Source organism: Nerophis ophidion, linkage group LG22 (assembly GCF_033978795.1).
Source record: "Nerophis ophidion isolate RoL-2023_Sa linkage group LG22, RoL_Noph_v1.0, whole genome shotgun sequence".
NCBI classification, from domain to species: domain Eukaryota; kingdom Metazoa; phylum Chordata; class Actinopteri; order Syngnathiformes; family Syngnathidae; genus Nerophis; species Nerophis ophidion.
The window spans coordinates 23,781,200-23,804,361 of record NC_084632.1 but is presented as its reverse complement, the minus strand read 5'-3'; the positions used below and the strand labels follow the sequence as shown (position 1 = coordinate 23,804,361).

Here is a 23,162-nt window from a genome sequence, read left to right as displayed (position 1 = left end):
GAGGCAAACATTTCCAGATCAACACCGTATGAAAAAAATAGTCAACAACAAAAGGAGATAATGTCCGCAGTAACCTACCACATAGCAAAGGACGAACACTATTTGATTTCCTATTATGCAGCTCATTTTTATTTGACACTTATTGAAATATCTTGTGTGACATCATGCACAAACGTGCACTTTATTTGTTTTAAACTACTGTAGTGGTGTTCTGTACAAGAAGTGCACTTTAATTTAGTGTTGTTTTGATATCGTTGTGAAATCATGCACAAAAGTGCACTAATAGCTTGTTTTAAAAATATCTCTGACAATGTTGCATTTTCTGTTTTGAAATGACATGAATATTTGTGCCACTGCTTAATAACTGTTTAATAAAAGTGTATTTGTAAATATGTTGTGTACTTCCCGAGACAGAGCTATTGGGGTTTTCCTCGAACCAGTGTATGAAAGTGAGTGTGAATGTTGTCTGTCTATCTGTGTTGGCCCTGTGATGAGGTGGCAACTTGTCCAGGATGTACGACGACTTCCGCCCGAATGCAGCTGAGATAGGCTCCAGCCCCCCCTGCAACCCCAAAAGGGACAATCGGATTGCATTTTACCCGATTAATACGAAATACATGTTTCTTGTTTTGCTCTGTAGGGCCATCTGCTGGTGTGTGTTTTTAATAACCACATTTAACCAAACTACTGGTAAATATATAATCATTGAAACAGGTCCTTCACATTGTAAATTATTTTTTGACACTCGTATTATGTACGCTATCTTTTTTCTACTCGCACTGACTCAATTGGTTTGCCTTTTATATAATAATAATAATCAATCCATCCATTTTCTACCGCTTATTCCCTTTTGGGGTCGCGGGGGGCGCTGGCGCCTATCTCAGCTACAATCGGGCGGAAGGTGGGGTACACCCTGGACAAGTCGCCACCTCATCGCAGGGCCAACACAGATAGACAGACAATATTCACACTCACATTCACACACAAATACATCTCCCACGATGCACCGCTTCCTGTGACGGCAACACAAATGCAGCATTGCGCATGCGCGTTCAAGCCGTGGGGAAAAATGGCGGCGCTATTGCTGCAAGAGTTGGATAATTCCGAGCTATCAAAGCTATCAAAAGGGACTCTAAACAAACTAGATAAGATTCTCTCAGACCAACAATATGAAATCAACACATTGAAAGCTCAACGGGAGCAGTTTAGGGTTGACAGCGGTAAGACATAGGCCTTTGTTTTCGTAGCGATGGTGCTGAATTGAAACACCGCGGACGCACGTTTACAAAAGATAACAATATTAAAACATTTTTGTGGTCCAGTCTTACTGACACTTTTATTTTACATTCAACATTATTCAATCTGTTCTGCCAATATGTGTGTCAGCTCACATAGTAATACTTTTAAAAGACTCTCATACCTTTTCACGCTAATGTTAGCTAAGCTGCTTAGCAACGTGACCGTTTGACATTTCTGTGTGTTTCTTATCTTCCAGAGCAACATTTCTTCGAAAAGGTGAAACAGCTTGATCAGTGTCAGGAGGATTTTTTAAACCAGACTCAAGAGCACAGGAGACTTAAAGAAGAGTTGGCCAAAATCGGTAACTACGCAAGATAATGGAGCATAACTTTTTCATGTACCCCGTGTTTGAGTTTTCTGGTTAATAATGTGAACATTGCCTTTTCAGGGGATGAGCTCAAAAGTGTTACCGAGAAAAACCAGGAATATGGAAACGCTCGGGAGAAGTTTTCATCAGAACAGGTAACCTGGTTCATTTGTTTGGTACCCTTTAGTTCAGGGGTCGACCCCCCCATTTTTCCGGGAGCTTTCCAGATTTCAATGCCTCTCCCTGAAATCTCCCGAGGATAATATTCTCAGATTTCCACCTGGAGAACAATGTTGAGGGCGTGCCGTGATGGCATGCCGCGATGGTAATAACACTAACGCTCTCTAAAACATGCCGTCGCGTGCGCCTTCATACCATTTTAACTGAGCGTTGTGTTGTTGTGTGCGGCTGCCCTCACCACGCTTAAGTGACTGCAAGCCATATTTGCTCAACAGCCATACAGGTTACACTGAGGGTTGTGATATAAATAACTTTATCACTCTTACTAATATGTGCCACACTGAACCCACACTAAACAACAATGACAAACACATTTCGGGAGAACATCCGCACTGTAACACAACAGAACAAATACCCAGAATCCCATGCTTCCCTAACTCTTCCAGGCTACATTATACACCCCCGCTGGCACCAAACCCGCCCCCTCCGTGCGTCGGTTGGGGGGGCGGGGTTTGGTGGTAGCGGGGGTGTATAATGTACCCCTGAAGAGTTAGGGATGCATGGGATTCTGAGTATTTGTTATGTTGTGTTTATGTTGTCTTACGGTGCTGATGTTATCCCAAAATGTGTTTGTCATTCTTGTTTGGTGTGGGTTCACAGTGTGGCGCATATTAGTAAGAGTGTTAAAGTGGTTTATCCTGCCACCCTCAGTGTGATCTGTATGGCTGTTGAACAAGTATGCCTTGCAGTCACTCACGTGTGTCTGCAGAAGCCACCTACACTATGTAAATAGGCTGATAAGCTGTTTGTTATGGTTATAGAGGCCGTTAGGCGCAATGTCATCATAGAATGCCCTTAATATTGTCGGTTGAGCGAAAATCAGCAGACATTCGAGAGAACAGTCGCTCTGATATTTGGGAGTCTCCGGATAAATTGGGATGGTTGGCAATTGTGATGTTGTCAAGCGGCATTCAAATAAAAATCGCGGTGCGCACTAATATTAAATTTTCATATTAAGGTGTGGGCCGCGTGTCTGAGACCCCTGGTTTCTACATAGCACAAAGCAAAAAAAAACTTTGTACGCTGTGTTATTTCATTTAAATTTCAAAAGAGTTTTGTGGCTCCCATTGTTTTCTTTATTTTGTGAAACGGGTCAAAGTGGCTCTTTGAGTGGTAAAGGTTGCAGGCGGAAACTTGTTCATCACTTTCTTATTTAGTGTAACAATCTGACAGACATCCTGTGTCTTCCTGGATTTTGAAAAACACATCAATTTAGTTTTGTCAGAATTTAATGCACGTCTTTGCAGACGTTCTGTAACACTTGTTAACATACTTGCCAACCTTGAGACCTCCGAATTCGGGCGATGGGGGAGTTGTGTTGATGTGGGGGGGGCAGGGGTAGCGGGGTGTATATATTTTCATGTATTTCTTATATATATGTATATATATTAGGGCTGGGCGATATACTCGATATATCGCGGGTTTGTCCGTGCGATATATTAAATAATTATATTGTGATATTCGAGTATATGTTTTCACGCAGTTGCTTTTAGCTGCGGGCATTACACTACAGGCTCTTCCCACTCTTTCTTGTCTCACCTTCTCACAGACAGCAAGCACACCTTCTTACATACGTCACATACGTATACGCCCTTGCGGAGGAGAGAGGTAGCAGAATGGATAGCGTTTGCTGTGGTGCGAGCGGTAATACGAGAGAAGGAAGGTGCGGATCTGATAACAAATGAAGGAAGAATTAATCCCAAGAAAAACTGCAGGGGGTCCATCGTCTGGCGGTGGTTTGGCTTCAAGTGGGAATATGTCTAACAGACAACCGTAATTAGTCACGTGTGGGGCAAAAGCTTTGCTACAAAAAGTAGCATTCCTGCTAAGCATCATTTGAAAAGTCACCTGCTAGAGAATGAAGAATGCTTATCTGCTTATAGACATCTCCATTCGGTGCCACCAGTGTTAATTTTGTTGACGAAAAATTTTCGTCATAGTTCTGGTCAACGACCTTTTTTTTCTGACTAAAACGAGACAATAACTAAATAAAAAATAATTTATATGGACTAAGACGATGACGAGGTGTATTGACATATTCGTCAACGAATAAAAACGAGACGAAAATGTCTGCCAGAGACGAGATCCAATCGGAACTCATTTCGTTAGGAAGAGGCGGGAGGAGTTGGGAAGAGAACCAATCAGAGCGACGTGGTAAGGAAGTTACGTAGACGTAGTTTGCGTTTGAGACTGACCCGGGAATGCGCTGCAGAAGACAACATGTCAACGCCGGGGAGGAAGAGGAGAGAGGACATATGGGGAAATTTTATATTTGACGTCAAAGATAACAAGACGCAGTGTAAGAAATGCAGCGCGAGGATTACGGGGAAAAACACAACAAACATGAAGCGACATTTACAGTCGAATCACCCCGAAATCCACACACAGGTAAGCATTTTCCACAACATACAACTCACTCGACGTTATCTCGTTTATTACACGGCTTACTCGTGAAATACTAAATTTGAGACATGATTTTCATCAAAATACGACTTGTATCGGTGATTTTTCCGCTGTTTTGCTTTGACTTTCAGAAATTGAAGGGAAAGTTTACATATTACCCTTTAGTCGACTAAATCTACTGCAGTTTTCGTCGACCATAATCTTATATTTCGTCAACTAAAACTAGACTAAAACTAAAACAATTTAAATGACTAAATTATGACTAAAACTAAATTACATTTTAGTCAAAAGACTATGACTAAAACTAAATCAAATTTTGCTGTCAAAATGAACACTGGGTGCCACACGCCCACACAATCAAAATACCGAGGCAAACATTTCCAGATCAACACCGTTTGAAAAAAATAGTCCACAACAAAAGGAGATAAAGTCGGCAGTAACCTACCACATAGCGAAGGACAAACACTATTTGATTTCCTATTATGCAACTCATTTTTATTTGACACTTATTGAAATATATTGTGTGACATCATGCACAGAAGTGCACTTTATTAGTTTTAAACTATTGTAGTGGCGTTCTGTACAAGAAGTGCACTTCAATTTAGTGTTGTTTTTATTGTCATCTTTGTGACATCATGCACAAAAGTGCACTAATAGCTCGTCTTAAAAATGTCTCTGACAATATTGCATTTTCTGTTTTGAAATGACATGAATATTTGTGCCACTGCTTAATAACTCTTTAATAAATACAGTTTTGGTCAACTGACTTAGTTGTGATTTCCCTCTCTGCATGAAAGTTTAAAATGAGCATATAATAATGCAGTATGAACAAGAATGTTTTAATGTAGACACATAGAATTGTCATACTGCTGTGATTATATGTATCAAGTGTAAATTCAAGGCTAAGGCAAAATATCGAGATGTATATTGTGTTATGTAACATGGCCTAAAAATATCGAGATATTAATAAAAAGCCATATCGCCCAGCCGTAGTTCAGTCCAATGTGTGTCTGCGCACACCTACCTCTTCCGACAAGATCCCGTTGTTCGCGTGTAAGCAGAGAAAGGAGAATGCAAAAAAGACTACTGGGGAAAAAAATACAAGCTGGTCAGAAGACTATTGCAGCAATATTTTCTGTTTCCACTCATCATACTAGCGATAGTACCTCAACATTGCCTGTATCCATTTCTGTCTCCTTTATTGTGCCTGTTGCAAAATAAGTGTATGTCATGCCCCTGTGAGAGTTGTTTTCAATGAACTTTCAGAGTTTGTATTTGGTTATTTCAGATACAATTTGAACATAAATATATGCGTTAATCACAACCATTTAATACCATTCTGCCATCAAAGGTTAGAGATAGAATAAAATAGAATAAATCTTTATTGTCCATCAAGGTGGAAAATTGTCTTTGGCACACAAACACAAGCGACAGACTGTACTAAAATACAGACATTGTCATATATTAAAAACATAACCAACAATAAAACAGAGGTTATGTAAAATCAAGAATTGAAAGTAAAGATATGACGCTACAGTTTAACAAAAATAATATAAGAAATATTGTTTTTTTTAATATGGGACCCTTTGAATTTCCCAGGGACCCACTTAAATCCCCACCCATTGGTCAGCTGGACTCACTACGTTGAAAACCTGTCGATATCACTGTTTTTGTTATTTGCAGCATTTTTCTTTGGCATGTGTTGTTCATCTTGCAGCTTTTGCGATTTTCCCCCATTGCATGTGCAGTGTTTTTACTTTTGGATCGTTTCTGTGTTTTGAGCGTTTGCCACACTTGTCCCTGTCTGCCACCATACAATACTGTTTTGTTCAGTCATATAATTTCTAATCACTTACTCTCAGGCTGCGTTGTCAAAAGCCATAGAAGAACTGGAAAAACAAAAGCTCGAACTCGTGCGGACACTGGAGAGGAGAGCCCAGGAAGTGGAGAATTTAAATGGTATGTGCACTTAAACCTGCAAAAAAGCCTCTACTCTACAATTATTTTTTTCTGTTGTTTTCCAGATGACTTGAGACAGCTGAATGATAAGTTGGTGGAGGTCAGTGCCTTCAAAATGTCTCTGCAGCTGAGAGTAGATGAGCTTGAGGCAGCTGAAGTCAACATCAAAGTGAGTTGTGCCTCATTACTGTGTAAAAATACATCATTATATACAGCAACCTAACATACATTGTGCTGGTTTGTCATTCCAGTACAAAGAGAAACGTATGGAACAAGAGAAAGAGCTGCTGAATGGACAAACCTCTTGGCTGAACAAGGAGTTGAAGGCCAAAAGTGAAGAACTCTTGAACCTGTCCCGACAGAAGGGTAATGAGATTCTGGAGCTGAAATGCAGCCTGGATAACAAAAAGGATGAGGCATGTTTTCTTCCTCAGTTGATGCATTCATGTCTCTTTTAATAACACATCTACATGGATTGAACTGATTTCTGTGTGTGTGTGCTTTGTTTTGTAGTTAAACAGAGTCCAGGAACAAGTGGCCAGTCTTAAGACATTAAATGAAAACCATCAAAAACACAACGAGGACCTGATCCAGAAATTAAAAGAAGTATGGGCAATCTGCTTGAATGTTTTCCTTATATTTATACAGACGTGAGTTAATTTTACAATGTTCATTTACTTTAGGCCAAGGAGCAGCAATCCAGCATGGAAGAAAAATTCCGAAATGAGCTGAATGCCAACATTAAACTTTCCAATTTATACAAGGTATGTTGTGTGAGGTTCACAAACATCATTTGCTGAATTAGATTTGTTTAAATATAATAAAATAAATATATCATAGAGCTGACAATACTGCACAAAATGTGAAATTTAGATCTTCGTTACACACATGTGTACGCATGCACACATTCGCACCATATTCAGAGCCATAATTTGCTTATGAATGAAGTAAATCACACTTTCTAAAAAAGATTATTATTCTTCTTAGACCTATTGGGCTCTATTTGTACTGGACATCAAATCTGATTTTTTTATTGCCCTCGAGTGGCCCAGCTCGGATATTTTTTTGCCAGTTTAAATGCTCCAAAGTGCTTACAATCCAGTGGGTTACCTCCGGGTACTCAGGCTTCCACCCACCTCCAAGGGCATGCACCTGGGGATAGGTTGATTGGCAACACAAAATTGGCCCTAGTGTGAATGTGAGTGTGAATGTTGTCTGTCTAACAATGTCGGCCCTGTGATGAAGTGACTTGTCTAGGGTGTACGCTGCCTTCTGCCTGAATGCAGCTGAGATAGGCCCCATTACTTCCCGCGACCACGAAAGGGACAAGCGGTAAAAAAAATGGATGGATGGATATATATATATATATGTACACATACATAATATATATATAAATATATATATATATACACACACAAAACCAGTAAAGTTGGCACGTTGTGTAAATTGTAAAAAAAACGTAATAGAATGATTTGCAAACCCTTTTCAACATATTCAATTAAAAACACTGCAAAGACAAGATATTTATTGTTCGAACTGAGAAACATTTTTTTTTGCAAATAATCATCCATCCATCCATCCATCAATCTTCTTCCGCTTATCAAAAGTTGGGTCGCCGGGGCAGCAGCCTAAACTGGGATGCCCAGACTTCCCTCTCCCCAACCACTTGGTCCAGCTCTTCCCGTGGTATCCCGAGGCATTCCCAGGCCAGCCGGGAGACATAGTCTTTCCAACATGTCCTGGGTCTTTCCTGTGGCCTCCTACCGGTCGGACGTGCCCGAAACACCTCCCTAGGGAGGCGTTCGGGTGGCATCCTGACCAGATGCCCGAACTACCTCATCTGGCTCCTCTCAATGTGGGGGAGAAGCGGCTTTACTTTGAGCTCCTCCCGGATGGCAGATCTTCTCACCATATCTCTAAGGGAAAGCCCCGCCACCCGGCGGACGAAGCTCATTTCGGCCGCTTGTACCCGTGATCTTGTACTTTCGGTCATGACCATAGGTGTGGTTGGGAACGTTGATCGACCGGTAAAAATTAAGAGCTTTGCCTTCCCGCTCAGCTCCTTCGTCTAGTACCCGTACTCATTTACTACGAAGCCACGCTATTGTAACACATGCTGAATGTGGCTTGGCATTGTCTTGCTGAAATAAGCATGGGCGTCCATGAAAAATATGTTGCTTGGATGGCAAAATATGTTGCTCCAAAACATTTATGTACATTTCAGCATTAACATTTTACAATAACAATTTACACATAATTTACAGATGTGTAAATTACCCATGCCTTGGGCACTAATACACTCCTATACCATCACAGATGCTTGCTTTTGAACTTTGCGCCTATAATAGTCCGAATGGTTCTTTTCCTCTTTGATCCGGAGGACACGACGTCCACAGTTTCAAAAAACAATTTGAAATGTGGACTCGTCAGACTACAGAACACTTTTCCACTTTGCATCAGTCCATCTTAGATAAGCTCGGGCCCAGCAAAGCCGGCGGCGTTTCTGGGTGTGGTTGATAAATGGCTTTCGCTTTGCTTAGTAGAGTTTTAACTTGCACTTACAGATGTAGCGACAAACTGTAGTTACTGACAGTGTTTTCTGAAGTGTTCCTGAGCCCATGTGGAAATATCCTTTACACACTGATGTTTGTTTTTGATGCAGTATTGCATAAGGGATTGAATGTCACGGGCATTCAATGTTGGTTTGGAGTGATCTCTCCAAATTGTCTGAAACTTTTGATGATATTACTTCCTTTAGATGGTGAAATCCTTAAATTCCTTGCAATGGCTCATTGACAAAACCCCCCATCCATGCATTTACTACCACTTGTCACTTTTGGGGTCGCGGGGTGTGCTGGAGCCTATCTCGGCTGCATTCAGGTGGACAAGTCGCCAACTCATCACAGGGCCAACACAGATAGACAGACAACGTTCACACTCACATTCACACACTGGGCCAATTTAGTGTTGCCAATCAATGTTGTTCTTAAATTGTTCGACAATTTGCTCACAGATTTGTTCACAAAGTGGTGACCCTCGCCCCATCCTTGTTTGTGAATGACTGAGCATTTCATGGAAGCTGATTTTATACCCAATCATGGCGCACACCTGTTCCCAATTAGCCTGTTCACCCGAGGGATGTTCCAAATAAGTGTTTGATGAGCATTCCTCAACTTTTTCAGTCTTTTTTGCCACTTGTGTCAGCTTTTTTGAAACATGTTGCAGGCATCAAATTCTAAATTAGCTTATTTTTGCAAAAAAATAACAAAGTGAGCATACTTTTATTTACGTTTATTTAATATTTAGGATGCAATTGTGTCATGATGATTGTGAACAATAGGGAACATTCCAAAAAATGTGCAGTTCCCTTTTTAATAGATGCTAATGTGTGATTGTGGCTGCAGGGAGCGGCAGCTGATTCTGAGGCGAAAAGTGAAGAGCTGAGTCAAGCAGTGGACGAGTTGCATAAATTGCTGCAAGATGCAGGGATAGGTGAGAGGCCATTACTGTATTTCTCATTTGTTTAAGATGGAGGCAAAGTATTACATTTTGTGGTTTGTGCCCCTTTCGTTTTGCCACAGCCAACAAAGCTCTTGAAGAGGATTTGAAATCAACCAAAGCTGGTTCAGACAAGACCGTTGGAGAGCTAAAGAAGCGCATCCAAGTGCTTGAGAAGGAATTAGACAATGCCAATGATCTCCTGTCTAACTCTAAACTTAGAGGTAATTTGTGGTCAGTTGTGCTATAACTCTTTGATATGCATGGTAACGTTCTTGAAGGCCTGCTCTGTTTTTGGTTTTTTTTTAGAATTTTACCTATAATTTACCCATGTGAGACAACTCACGTCTTTCTCTTTTCTGTGAATTCTGAATGGTCAAAAACTGCTAGTAAGCTGCGGCTAACAATGCAGTTCATGGAATTAATCTATTACTAGTGTGAAGTGTCCTAATAAAATATTAAAGAAACGTCAACAGTGCTCGGTTTACGTGTCATGACCTGCATTTTAACCAAGCTATAGTGACATTGTTGTTGCAAGAACTAAAACCAAACAATTAATTTCCTGGCGTTGTGACACATTACCATACTCACAGTTGCTCCTCCGACCACTAGCAAGTAGCAAGGTACTAGCTAGTGAAGTGAAATAAAGTGAATTATATTTATATAGCGCTTTTTCTCTAGTGACTCAAAGCGCTTTACATAGTGAAACCCAATATCTAATTTTCCCATTTAAACCAGTGTGGGTGGCACTGGGAGCATGTGGGTAAAGTATCTTGCCCAAGGACACAACGACAGTGACTAGGATGGCGGATGCGGGGATCGAACCTGCAACCCTCAAGTTGCTGGCATGGCCGCTCTACCAACTGAGCTATACCGCTCCTAGCTAGCTTGAGCTGGTAATAACGTTGGTAATAACCTCCCATAAAATAGTGAAGGCGCTTGAGCTGCATCTTCTGTTGCTGTATTGCCTTTGAGTTCGGAATCTTTGATACTAGATTATAAATAATGCCTCTTACCTGTATAGTAGAAAGTTGCCGAGAAGTTGGACAAAATTTGAAAATCCAAACTTGATACTAATGTATATCCTTGAATTGCCGCCAGGGCGCTACTTAATTTAAAACCTCTTCTCACTCCTGTGCTTACCAAAAGCATGCGGTAAAAGTAAGCATGCGCTAATTATTTTAAAACTTCTTCTCACTCCGGCACTTACCAAAGGTATGTAGTAAAAATTTGAGTGTGATGTAAGCTTGGACCTTAAATCCTACTGAATAGCTCTTAATCTTCTTCCCTTTATGGGGTTTCAAATTACCGGTATTGAAATCAGCCTCCTCCATTTAGAAAATGATGTCAGGGGAAGTGTCACTTGTGATGTCACGAGTTTGACCAGGCAGTAATACTAAGCATGCGCTAATTATTTTGGGAAGCGAGTTTGACCCGGCAGTAATTCAAGGCAGTTGATTCTATGTGCCCTGCGGCAATTGAAGGAAATACGGTATTAGGCTCTCGTCAAATGGAACGTAGCAAAAGACCATCGCGACATTGCTGGGAAGCATTTTTTATGTGCGGAGTGAAGATTATTCCAAATTTGCAGCGCAAGAAAGATATAAAACATCTTTTCATTTGGCATCCCAGCAAGAGTAGACATTGTAACACACTGTTTTATGATCTTATTTTTAATGTTTAGCACAGAGCAACGGTTGATACGCTCTGTGTAATCGATGCGCCCAAGAAAGAGGATTTGGTAATACCCCTTTTAGAACAACCACAGTTGAAAACAAAGGGCTATACACCAAAGTATGTACAACTATAGGAAATGATGACTATTATTTATTTTATGAGAATGACTTTTGCCCTTGTTTGTGCGTCCATGTCCAGCTGGTACATCATCTGTGCTCACAGAGGAGCAAATGACAACTGTGTCTCCTACAGCAACTGCCGTGGCAAAAATCAAACCTGGAATGAAACTGACCGAAGTGCGTGTCATTTCGACCGATGATACACTTGATGGTTTATTTTTTGTACCGGTGGCATTTTGATTTACATTGTTTACTGTTTTGTTGCGCCTTCTTTTTCAGTTGTATAGTGCATATGTAGAAAGCCAGGAGCAGCTGCAGTTGGAGCGCCTGGAGAATAAGCGGGTCAACAAGTATCTGGATGACATTGTGCAAGAAGTGGAGGCAAAGGCCCCCATTTTAAAAAGGCAGAGGGACGAGCACGAGCGCATGCAGAAATCTGTGGCGAATCTTTCAGCCAAGCTGGAACAGGCTGTGAAGGTAAGCAATGGTATGGTTGTTTTAAGTGCTAAAAAGCTTATGCAAAGGCTCAGTTTTCTTTTACTGTTAATGTGTTAAAAAATTTCCGTATTTTTCAGATGATAAGTCGCTCCAGAGTATACGTCGCACAAATGCATAAAAAAGAAGGAAAAACATATATACGTCGCACTGGAGTATAAGTCGCATTTTGGGGGGAAATTTATTTGATAAAATCCAACACCAAGAATAGACATTTGAAAGGCAATTTAAAATAAATAAAGAATAGTGAACAACAGGCTGAAAAAGTGTACGTTATATGACGCATAAATAACCAACTGAGAAGGTGCCTGGTATGTTAACGTAACATATTATGGTAAGAGTCATTCAAATAACTATAACATATAGAACATGCTATATGTTTACTAAACAATCTGTCACTTTAATCGATAAATTCGATGAAATCTTCTTCCTCGATGTCGCTTCTAAACAACTCTGCCAACTCCAAAGGTATGCGCCACTTCCTCTTGTCGTTTTCTGCTGCATATTTCACTACGTCCAGCTTGTAATCTGCAGTACATGATTTCCCTTTCGGTGCCATTTTTGCTCAGCCCTTCTCAGATTTTTATAAGTTACCGCCACCGTTGAAATGATCCATTTTAATAGCTACGGCAGTAACATATAGCATATAGCAGTTGGCATTCCATGACCCACAATGCACTTCTGCCATGACCGAATTCTTATTGATTGACGTGGGTGTGAGGATTACTGACGTGTGTGTGACGATTGCTGACATTTTCTCTTCCGCGAATAAGATAAATACAATTAATATTTTATGGTAATATGTTAATAATTTCACACATAAGTCGCTCCGGAGTACATGTCGCACCCCCGGCCAAACTATAAATAAAACTGCGATTTATAATCTGAAAAATACGGTACTCGTGTAAAATTAAATAGACTTTTATTAACTTAATAATTATGTCCTTGGCGATATGGTCTAAAATTTATATTACGATATAGCCTCTTGCTATAACAATATATATATATATATATATATATATATATGTGTATGTATGTTTTTTGGCATATAAATGATAATACAACTATTTCGATTTAGCTGCTGGGGTACGCAGTAACATCAGGTCTTTTCCGGTTGAAATATTTTTTCTAAATTATTATTAATTTATTTGTTAAAAATTTATATTACGATATAGCCTCTTGTTATAACGATATACATATGTTATTTGGCGTATAAATCATAATACAACTATTTCGATTGAGCTACTGGGGTACGCAGTAACATCAGTTCTTCTCCGGTTGTATTATTTTTTGCAAAATTATTATTTATCTACTTGTTAATTTACCATTAATAATAATAATAATAATAACTTAGATTTATATCGCGCTTTTCTAAACACTCAAAGCGCTCACAGAGAAGTGGGAACTCATCACTCAGTCACACCTGGTGGTGGTAAGCTACATCAGTAGCCACAGCTGCCCTGGGGTAGACTGACGGAAGCGTGGCTGCCAGTTTGCGCCTACGACCCCTCCGACCACCACCTATCGTTCATTCACCAGTGTGAGCGGCACCGGGGGCAAAGGGTGAAGTGTCCTGCCCAAGGACACAACGGCAGCGATTTTTTGGATGTCAATAGGTGGGAAGCGAACCTGCAACCCTCAGGATTCTGGCCGGCCGCTCTACCCACTACGCCATGCCGCCATATCTTTCTTATACAACATGGCTTTATCTACACTTATATTGATATATAATAAGCACTTATTCTTCTGTTGTTTCAATACCTAACATTATTTTTGGGCAATATTACATATTTCAGGATCATTTAATGATTCAATAGACATTTCAAGATATAATAATCATATAATGATTTAATTTTTGATCACAATTATCAGAAAAAATACAGGATGGTGGTGTAATGATACAAATTCTATATTAAAATGATTCACTTGCATTACAGACAATATTTTGAGCAAACTAAAGTAAATAGTGCACTAATCACTGTATATAACATTATTTGTATCGATTCACCCATCCCTGTTTACATGGAAGAGCTCTAGTTTAGTGATTTGCATGGCTTCTTGTGTCCTCGGACTATGTGATGTGTAGCATGTTAGCTTGTCATCCCCAAGTGACAATGATACTTGTAAGAACCAGTTTATTTGCTGCCATGGAGGCAAGGATTTGTGACTCACTGTGGAAGGACGTTCGCTGAGAGTTTGCTTTCAAGGAGTCTTTTGCGGTCGTTTGCTTGTGGCTGTCAAATTGGGATCAACATTCATTATTACGATATGGCGAAAGTATTAACAGCTGTGATGTCGGTCAAATTCATATCGTCTATATTGTGAAAACCTAACACTTCTCAAATGTTCACTTAATAGCATACAGCAGGGATTTTCAACTAAATTGTTTTGGTAGCCGCATTTCCAGAAAGTTAAGGACCAGGGGGGCTGGATTTCCCCTACGCTTTTTTTGTATTTATTTTGCCAGAGTTGCAGGCGTACCCTTAACCCTGCTGTTTTTAAGAAACCTCTGCAAAAAAAAAAAAAAAAAAGCAAAGATGATTTCTATGACTGCACGCTCATGTTTTTAAGAATCTGTATCAAAAATGTGAGCGTCTCGCAAGTTTATGTGAACTGCATTTATCAAGCCACCAGTTGAATAGACGAAATGATGAGAAGCACGGTATCTCAAATGGAACCTGAAGGAACACTACTAGTATAACTAAAGAAGTTGAACAAATGACTACTGACTGCATCTGAAGTAAAAAAGCTACAGCAACACCTTAATGACATAATCACATTATGGAAAAGAAACATTAAACTTCCAACAAGGAGAGGACTTAAAGGGGTGCCTTGAGGGATTCCTCGGTTATGTAAATCACAAGCTTAGACCCAAGTGTTTTATGTTTGCTAGCAAGGTTGAAATGTCAATGCAAGGATCTGCCGATGTGTCTACAGTGGTCCAAGTTCCTCCATGCAACAGGAGCACTGTGGTGTTTTTAAGAATTTGCTGCAAAAAATGCATCTCCCAAGTTTTGACGTAAGCTCAGGTGTCATTCCTGGGCCGGATTTGGGCCCCAGGCCGCCAGTTAAATAGCACTGGCATACAGTAAATTTTTACTTTTCCAGTCTTTCTGTATCTCTGTTGCAACCTGAAGAGGAAACTCTCTGCTCAGTAGCCACTTTCTTTTGAGAGTATTTTGTTTGCAGCCTGGCAATGCCAATACTTATGTCATCTTAGTCTCATGATGTAGCAATGTGAGCAGCGCCATGAAGAGGGCTGTTTGCATATTTCAGGAGGTGCACCGCCTGCAGAATGAAGCAGATGAAGCCAACAAGCGCTCCACTGTCTTAGAAAGGGACAATCGAAGGTGTGACCTCCAGCTTGCAGACCTGACACAGCAGGTAGGTTTCTCTTTCAAAGAGCTTGTTTGAGGTTATGTTTTTAGATAAAAAAAACTTAAACGTTTTTCTCCCGCCAGGTTCGTGTGCTCCTTATTGAGCTCGAGGAGGCCCGGGGAAACCATGTGGTTCTTGATGAGGAGTTGAGCTCAGTGGATGTCAGCAGCACATCGGAAGTGATCAGTCAACACCTGGTGACTTTCCGAAGTGTGGATGAGTTACAGAAGCAGAATCAGCGTTTACTGGTGGCCCTCAGGGATCTCAGTGAGGCCCAAGAGAACGAAGAGTTGGAAGACTCTGGCAATAAGTATGTTGATACTTTTTAACTATATTTTCAAGTGTTATATGATTCTTCTTCATTGTTTTTCCATGTGTCTTGATATTTCACTTGCAAGCAAGTTCAGGGAGTAACCTCACCTCTATCTCGATTGGCTCCAGCATAGTGTTGAAACATTTCCTCAAAAAACTACTGTTGATACTAAGCTATTCAAGTTTAACGATCACAGGCGCAATGAATTGGAGAAGAGTTTGGAGAACACGCTGGTTGAGATGGAGTCTCTGAGGGAGCAACGCAGCCAGCAGATAAAGATGACTGAATCCATCATGAAGCAAAGGGACATGTACCGGGTGCTCTTGGCCCAAGCTACAGGAGTCAGCTTCCCTCAGCAAGGTAACGATGCTCACTGAGTATATGGAATTGAAAAAAATATTTTTCAAAGAGATTGAATTTTGTGTGCACCCCCGTTAAGAATTACAGTTCGATCTGTATAGCAGTGTTTAAAAGGCTTCATGCCTTTCTGTATAAGGTAAATCACCTGAGGAGTTCACCCTCACGTCTACGCCTCGCCGTTCACCTGCATCCACTCCCACCACGGGGACACCCGCTGCACTTGTTTCCATGGCAACCGATTCCGCTGAAGCGTTGGAGGCCAAGGCAGCCTTGAGACAGGTAAACACAGCTAGGGAACGTTAGCATGTCATGTATTCTCTTCAAATTTAAATGCTACCGAAGTGTTAGCAGGTTATTTAAAACCTGTTTGCCTAATTTACTATTTTAAAGTTCAATGCAGTAATTTACACCACAACTCAGTGTAACCTTGAAGACAACTTATTCATTGCTTGTATATATTGTAAATTTACATGTAAATGAGCTAGTTAATCTTACATGCAAGAGTCATATATAAATTAAACAAAATTAAGTTGCGTAATAAGGTTGTGCAATATAGATAATATATAATATAAATGATAAAAATGTGGCTGACAATAGAGCTTTAATACTTTTATTTTGTGATGATGCAGGTTGACACATTATAGCAGTCTCCCATAAATTTGACCACAATAAAAAAACTAATGCATACTCAAAGCACTGTAGCGTTGTTGCTTTTGCTGAAATCCTTCCACAGTAAAAAGCCACTCCTCAGTCAATAATATTTGCCTCCATGGCGGCAAATAAACTTTCTACATCATCATCTTTGGAGGACAAGGAATAGTTGAAAATGCTAGACTACCGGTACTCATCGTAGTAAAACAAGCTGAACGCAAGCTGGACCTTTTGAATGTAAATAAAGATGGGTGGCTCAATACAAATATTGATAGTAACCATACCAAATATAGTATCAGTATAAGATTGATACGACAGTGGTTAGATTGGTATTGTTTTTATAAATAAATATTTTTTCCCTTTAGTTATTGTTTACAAATTTAAAAAATAAGTCCCTGGATACAGGAGGTGTTGAACGGCACAAATATAAGGATTTAAATCAGAGTAGTAGGAAATAATTCAATTATTTAACTGATATTGTTACACCCCCATCCTGTGTTACTGTCTGATTATCATTGTGATCAAAAATTCAATCTTTCAATGATCGTGAAAATGTTTTGAATAATTATACCGCTGTGACTACTTGGTATTGAATTGATACCCACATTTTTAGTATCGTTCAAAACTGATTTAAAGTAATAAAACAGAAGAATGAGTGTGTCTTACATTTTAAAAGAGGTGTTGATAGACCCATGTTACAACAGAAAGTAACTAGTTATTACCAGAAAATTGTCAAGTAAATTAATAGTAGTTTTGAGAAAATTATATAAGCAGAAATTACGCAATGTGTTACCGAATATGTCAGTAGCCAAAGTATGAGCCTTTGTAACCTGTTTTGAAATTGTTCTATTAACATTTACATACCAAATATTATATTGTGAAAATGTATATAGTTATCACATCGGGCTGCAATATATATATATATATATATATATATATATATATATATATATATATATATATATATATATAGTTATATTTATATATATATATATATATATATAGTTATATTTATATATATATATATAGATATATATATATATAGATATATATATATAGATATAGATATATATAGATAGATAGATATCTATCTATCTATCTATCTATCTATATATGTATATGTATATATATATATATGTATGTATGTAGTTATATAGACTTCAGGCCATATTGCCCAATCCCTATTGTTCACAATACATTATTTGCACAATGCTCCAGGTGGGTGAGTCCTTTTTTAGATTAAATACAACCAACCTTTCATGTGTTTCATCTTAAGCATTTTAGCTAGATGCTTACTGCAAAAAATATTGTCAGTCGCAACACAGCCATGACAGTTGACATGGCAATATCTACACCTTATTTCAGTGCCACTAGATGAATACACTGAAATAAGGATTATACCGAGTACCGCATCCCTAGTGTTTACTACTGTAGTATCTTGTAGCAAACATTTTCACCATGTTTGATCGAGGTAATGTATGTTAACATGACAACTGTCCTTTTGTTCATATATATGATTGCGTTTACCCAAGGTGCTATTGTACAGGTAACCCAGGAAACAATGTCAGGAAAAAAAATTTTTAATTTTTTATCCGCAAACAAACAAAAAGAACACAGTGTGTCTGTCTGCAGAGGTTTTTTTTAGTACATGTTATTTTTTGCAGACAAAAACAAAAAGTCTGATTAAAAAATTGTTATATATATATATATGCCTTTTCTGATTAAATCAGTGGATGTGTTGATTCCCCCAGTCAGGACCAATACAGTCACATAGACATTCTGTGAGTGTCTGCAAGTCCGCATTCGGAGGAGGAATACTGGTGAGCTGCTGCAGATAGTGAAACTAAAGTCTGTCACGAAAGTCTGTGCTCCTTTTTAAAGTTGTTTCAACTTCTATCCTAGTGTTAAGTCATATTTTTTTGATTTTGTTCTTCTGGGCTGCACTTCAGCTCTGTAAGGGGAAAGAGACACATCGCAGATTGAACATTCTTCACTTTGTTAGGAGAAGGACTTTTACGATGGTGGAACGAGATGGTCGCTCTCACAAACAAACTTTCACGCAAACGTACACAAACACACCCACATGGTCACAGAAAATAAAGGCGGATTGTTCCGTGCAAGATTATATCCCTACTGTTTACTATTGTGATAACTTCAAACAGACATTCCACCCATGTTTGATTGAATAAATATGCTAACAGCTGATCACCATGATCAAGCTCAAATTAATTGTGATAAATGATCATGATCACATAATCGCCCAGCCCTACACCAATGTAATGTGAATTGTTTCTACCTGGTTACTATTGATTATATCAGCACATGTGTCATTGTGTTCCAGAGTTCCAGTACACATCCCATTAGAGCAGAATTTATTACTTAGAATAAATTATGATGTGAAAATTGGTATTGTTGCTTGTGCAGCTGCAGGAGGTGTTTTCTTCCTATAAGAAAGAGCGAGTAGAGAGCGACAAGACACTGACCAAGCAAAACGACAAACTTCTGGAACAGCTATCAGACCTCCGCTCCCAGAATGCCAAGACAGCAACACAGCTGGAGTTCGCTTCCAAGAGGTGTGTTATAACACTGAAAGCAGGACCCTTTCTATTTAACTTAATTCGATCACAATTTTAGGTATGAGATGCTACAGGACAATGTTGAGGGCTACAGGAAAGAGATTGCTTCCCTCCGAGAGAAAGAGCAAAAGATGACTAGTGCAACACAGAAGCATGAGCAAACCATCCATACATTAACTGAGGATCTACGAGCTGCTCAGGAAAAGCTTTCAATGGCAGAGGTATTTGTTTACATAACCTAGAGAAACTACCGTGTATATTTTTGTGAAGTCTCACCATTTAACGGTTATTTATTTTCCCCCTAAGGGTCTTTCTGAGGGTCTGCGTAAAGAGAGAGACATGCTTAAGCTGGTTGAGGCTAGATTGAATGAAGAAAAAGAGAAAATCCAGAGCCAGCACCAAAGCCAAAACATGGTGCTGACCAATCTTCAAGCTATTCAGGTAACCGTTGATTATATCACACACTGGCATCCACGCAGTTCACAATATATTTTGTTATGTTTTATAGGCCACGCTTGAGCGCTCAGATACTGACACACGCCAGCGTCTCAACAGTCAGATTGAGAAGCAGGAACAAGAGATTTCACAGCTGCAGAAGAGGTTGGAACAGGAGGTGGAACAGCGGCATTTGCTGAGCAGAAACCAGGAAGTAAGCAATATTTTTGGTCTCTTGTGTGTCTATTTTAGGCCATGGTTTGTCGGACCTAACAGTTTGACTGTTAGGTTTCAAATTTCCTAATAGATTGCACAATTCTAAAACCCTACATTGACCTGTGGTCAGAAAGAATATTCATAATACTCAATGTCCTTGATCTGTTAAGATTCAGGTAATAGAAGCAAAGCGGCAACTGGAGACCCAGGCAGCGCTTCACCAGAGGACGAAAGATATGTTGAATGCTGCAGAAGTAGAGCTTAACTCCCTCAGAGTGCAACAGGGTTGCAGTGAACCACGCCACATCTTGGGCTCCCCCTCCACGCCTGTAACTAGAGGTTGGAGCAAACAAACACACAGTAGATACTATTATATTGAGCAAGATACATCAGTTAATATATATTGCGCACAGAGATGACTATTACCACTCTAGTATACACCAACATTCATCCAGTTCAGCAACACAAATAGTCACTTGACTGGCTTTATACCTTGTAATAATTTGTTTTAGTAATCACATGTATTACCAGACCTATAGTAGGTAGGGTAAACACAGTTTTTGATTTTGTTTGTTTGTTTTTCAACAATTACTGACTTACTCCTGCACTCAGGTTTACAAGTTTCAAGTCAAGAGCGTGAGGATCTTCAGAGTCGCTTGCTACAGGCTGAAACAAGGGCAGAGAATCTGGCAGAGAGCGTCAGGACAACCACTTCCAGCATGGAGCAGTACAGAGCCATGGCTCAGAGTCTGGAGGACTCACTGGAGAAAGAAAAACAGGTGAAGTAAGCTGCAGATCTAAATTTATCTGATATCAGTCCGATACTGGCAAAAAAACATGTATCTGATTTTGTTGGCTTGCATCAATAATTTCCAAGAGATCGCTCTGATACAAGCAGTGTCTTTTCCTGTACAGAGCTGGATAGCCAGTTAATTGCTAAATATCTTCCAATAAGCGCACAAAGTTTGTCTTTTCTTGTATTTTATTGAAATCCTTTACAAAAGGTAAGTATATTAGGTTATGGGCTACACTAATAAGTGTTCTTAATTGAACAATATCGCAGCCTATAACATCTGTGTAGATATAAGCAGGTACCCAATATTTATAGTTGCATGTTACTTACAAATGCAAAACCACCAAGGCAGAAAAAAAGCACATTAGAAAGTTTCCAGTAATAACCATATCGGCATCAACTTACTGCTTCTTGAGTTTAAGTTGATTGATATTTTTGGCTGCTAGGTTTCACACAAAAAACATAGCACTCCACATCAACTACAGGACAGCATAAGTCCATTCCAGACGGTTAAGAATAAATGGGTTAGTCTTATTCAAACCTACCATTGTGCTATGAGTCATTTCACTTGATCAAACCTTTTCTAACATTGCCCACTAAATATACATTCTACTCTATAAGATGATAAAGGTGTATGATTTCTGCTAATATTGTATTGAATTAGATAAATGGTAAACGAGTTGTATGTATGTATATAGCACTTAACTTTACCTGAAACAATTCTTAAACTACTTTACAATATACAGCAGTGGTCCCAAACGTTTTTGTATCCGCGGACCGGTCAACGCTTAATAATTTGTCCCGCGGCCCAGGGGGGGTGTCCTTTTTTTTTTTTTTTTTTTTTCTTCTTTGTCATGAGAAAGGGACGTTTTTGTCATGAAAAAGGGATTTTTTTGTGGTTGGTGCACTATTTGTAAATGTATATTGTGTTTTTTATGTTGATTTAATAAAAAATAAAAAAATCTATTTTTTTTTCTTTTTTTTTTTTTTAAATAAAAAATTCTTCTGCGGCCCGGTACCAATCGGGCCACGGCCCGGTGGTTGGGGACCACTGATATACAGTACATTCACCTATTCACACACTTATAAATATGATCAATATCCTTATCGGCCAATACTCAATGCTCTAATATCTGTATCGTATCAGAAGTGACAATGATGTATTGGGACAACACTAGTAGCCTTTATGGAAACTGGTACTCACATAAGCTGTATACTGTTTATGGTAAAAATGGATTTTATGTATAATGCACTTTATATTTCTGGAATCTCAAAGTGCTACAGAGAGAAGAAGTAAGAGACTAATAAAATGTGATTTAATAAGTATTGTATAGCAACATCAATAAAGAACCAACAGAAGACTTTTTTGCAAAAATAAAACATTTTTATTTTATAAATATAGGTTTTGTTTGTAAGCAGATTTCTAATACAGCAGCAAAATAAGTTTTATGTTTCCCAATAGACCATATTTTCAAATGTTTTTTGTGCAGGTAACCGAGCAGGCCCGTGCATCCATTGAACTTCGCATGAAGGAGGCCGAGGCGCTGCACCGCAGGCTTGAGGAGAAGCTCCTGGATGCAGAAAAAGAAAAACTGAATATCGTAGAGCAAAACATGAAGACCATTGCCTCTTTAAATGAGCAGGTAATCCATTTTATTTGTTATATATCGGTCTGTGAAAATTTTGCACATAATTCTAAAAATAAAAAAAAATGTAATTGCATATTTTTCTCCGTATTAGATGGAGGGTCTTAGAAGGAGTCTAAACAGTACCCAAGCGGAACATCAGGTAGCACTGCAGCGTTTATCCGCTGCTGAAGCCCAGCAGCAACAAGCTTTACATGACAGCCAAGAGCAGGTAAAAAGCAACAATAACGTTTATTGGCCTCTAGATTTTTATCAATCATTCAAGAACTTAGATTGTGTTTAATGATGGTACATTTAGAAATGTCTCTCCCATTTCTAAGGCTAAACTAACGGCCGAAGCTCAAGAGAAGTATGAGCAAGAGATGATACTGCACGCAGCAGATGTGAAGGTTCTCCAGGATGCTAAGACTCAAGTTCTACAGGCGTCTGAGCTTAAACATCAACTGGAGGAAAGATTCCAACGAGTTAATGCTGAGCTAATAGAGGCTAGGATCTCCTGGGGGGAGCAGGAAAAGATCCTCAAGGTAATTTGACCAAACTGGATTAGATGAGTCATGACATTGATGTCTTAAAATTGTGTTCTATTCTGTGATTTCCAAGGAGGAGATGTCCAAGATAGAGAGCAGGTATGATGAGTTGCAGAAGCAGAACACCCTCCTGCACGAGCAAATCCAAGCAATGAGTAGCAAGATGGCTGAAAATTTGCAACGTGGTCCAAGTGTCAGTCCTCTGAACATCTCCCTGTCTGAAGAAGGCAAATCTCAAGACCAAGTCCTTGAGATTCTCAGGTAGGAACT

General features: G+C 39.3%; 1 protein-coding gene across 1 annotated transcript in view; it reads left to right on the top strand.

The window, feature by feature from the left end:
- The first annotated feature begins 1,033 nt into the window (after nt 1-1,033).
- Nucleotides 1,034-23,162, top strand: part of tprb (translocated promoter region b, nuclear basket protein) — a 56,670-nt gene continuing 34,541 nt past the window's right edge. The window contains exons 1-26 of the mRNA XM_061883556.1: nt 1,034-1,220; nt 1,496-1,600; nt 1,688-1,761; nt 6,112-6,208; nt 6,274-6,377; nt 6,460-6,624; nt 6,722-6,814; nt 6,892-6,972; nt 9,613-9,700; nt 9,790-9,930; nt 11,582-11,679; nt 11,782-11,979; nt 15,274-15,381; nt 15,459-15,685; nt 15,885-16,048; nt 16,185-16,327; nt 19,124-19,272; nt 19,334-19,496; nt 19,582-19,716; nt 19,784-19,924; nt 20,097-20,265; nt 20,539-20,705; nt 22,210-22,362; nt 22,460-22,576; nt 22,686-22,889; nt 22,966-23,153. Coding sequence (XP_061739540.1) covers nt 1,070-1,220; nt 1,496-1,600; nt 1,688-1,761; nt 6,112-6,208; nt 6,274-6,377; nt 6,460-6,624; nt 6,722-6,814; nt 6,892-6,972; nt 9,613-9,700; nt 9,790-9,930; nt 11,582-11,679; nt 11,782-11,979; nt 15,274-15,381; nt 15,459-15,685; nt 15,885-16,048; nt 16,185-16,327; nt 19,124-19,272; nt 19,334-19,496; nt 19,582-19,716; nt 19,784-19,924; nt 20,097-20,265; nt 20,539-20,705; nt 22,210-22,362; nt 22,460-22,576; nt 22,686-22,889; nt 22,966-23,153 — 3,623 coding nt within the window. The 5' untranslated portion in view covers nt 1,034-1,069. The remainder of the gene's footprint in view (nt 1,221-1,495; nt 1,601-1,687; nt 1,762-6,111; nt 6,209-6,273; nt 6,378-6,459; nt 6,625-6,721; nt 6,815-6,891; nt 6,973-9,612; nt 9,701-9,789; nt 9,931-11,581; nt 11,680-11,781; nt 11,980-15,273; nt 15,382-15,458; nt 15,686-15,884; nt 16,049-16,184; nt 16,328-19,123; nt 19,273-19,333; nt 19,497-19,581; nt 19,717-19,783; nt 19,925-20,096; nt 20,266-20,538; nt 20,706-22,209; nt 22,363-22,459; nt 22,577-22,685; nt 22,890-22,965; nt 23,154-23,162) is intronic.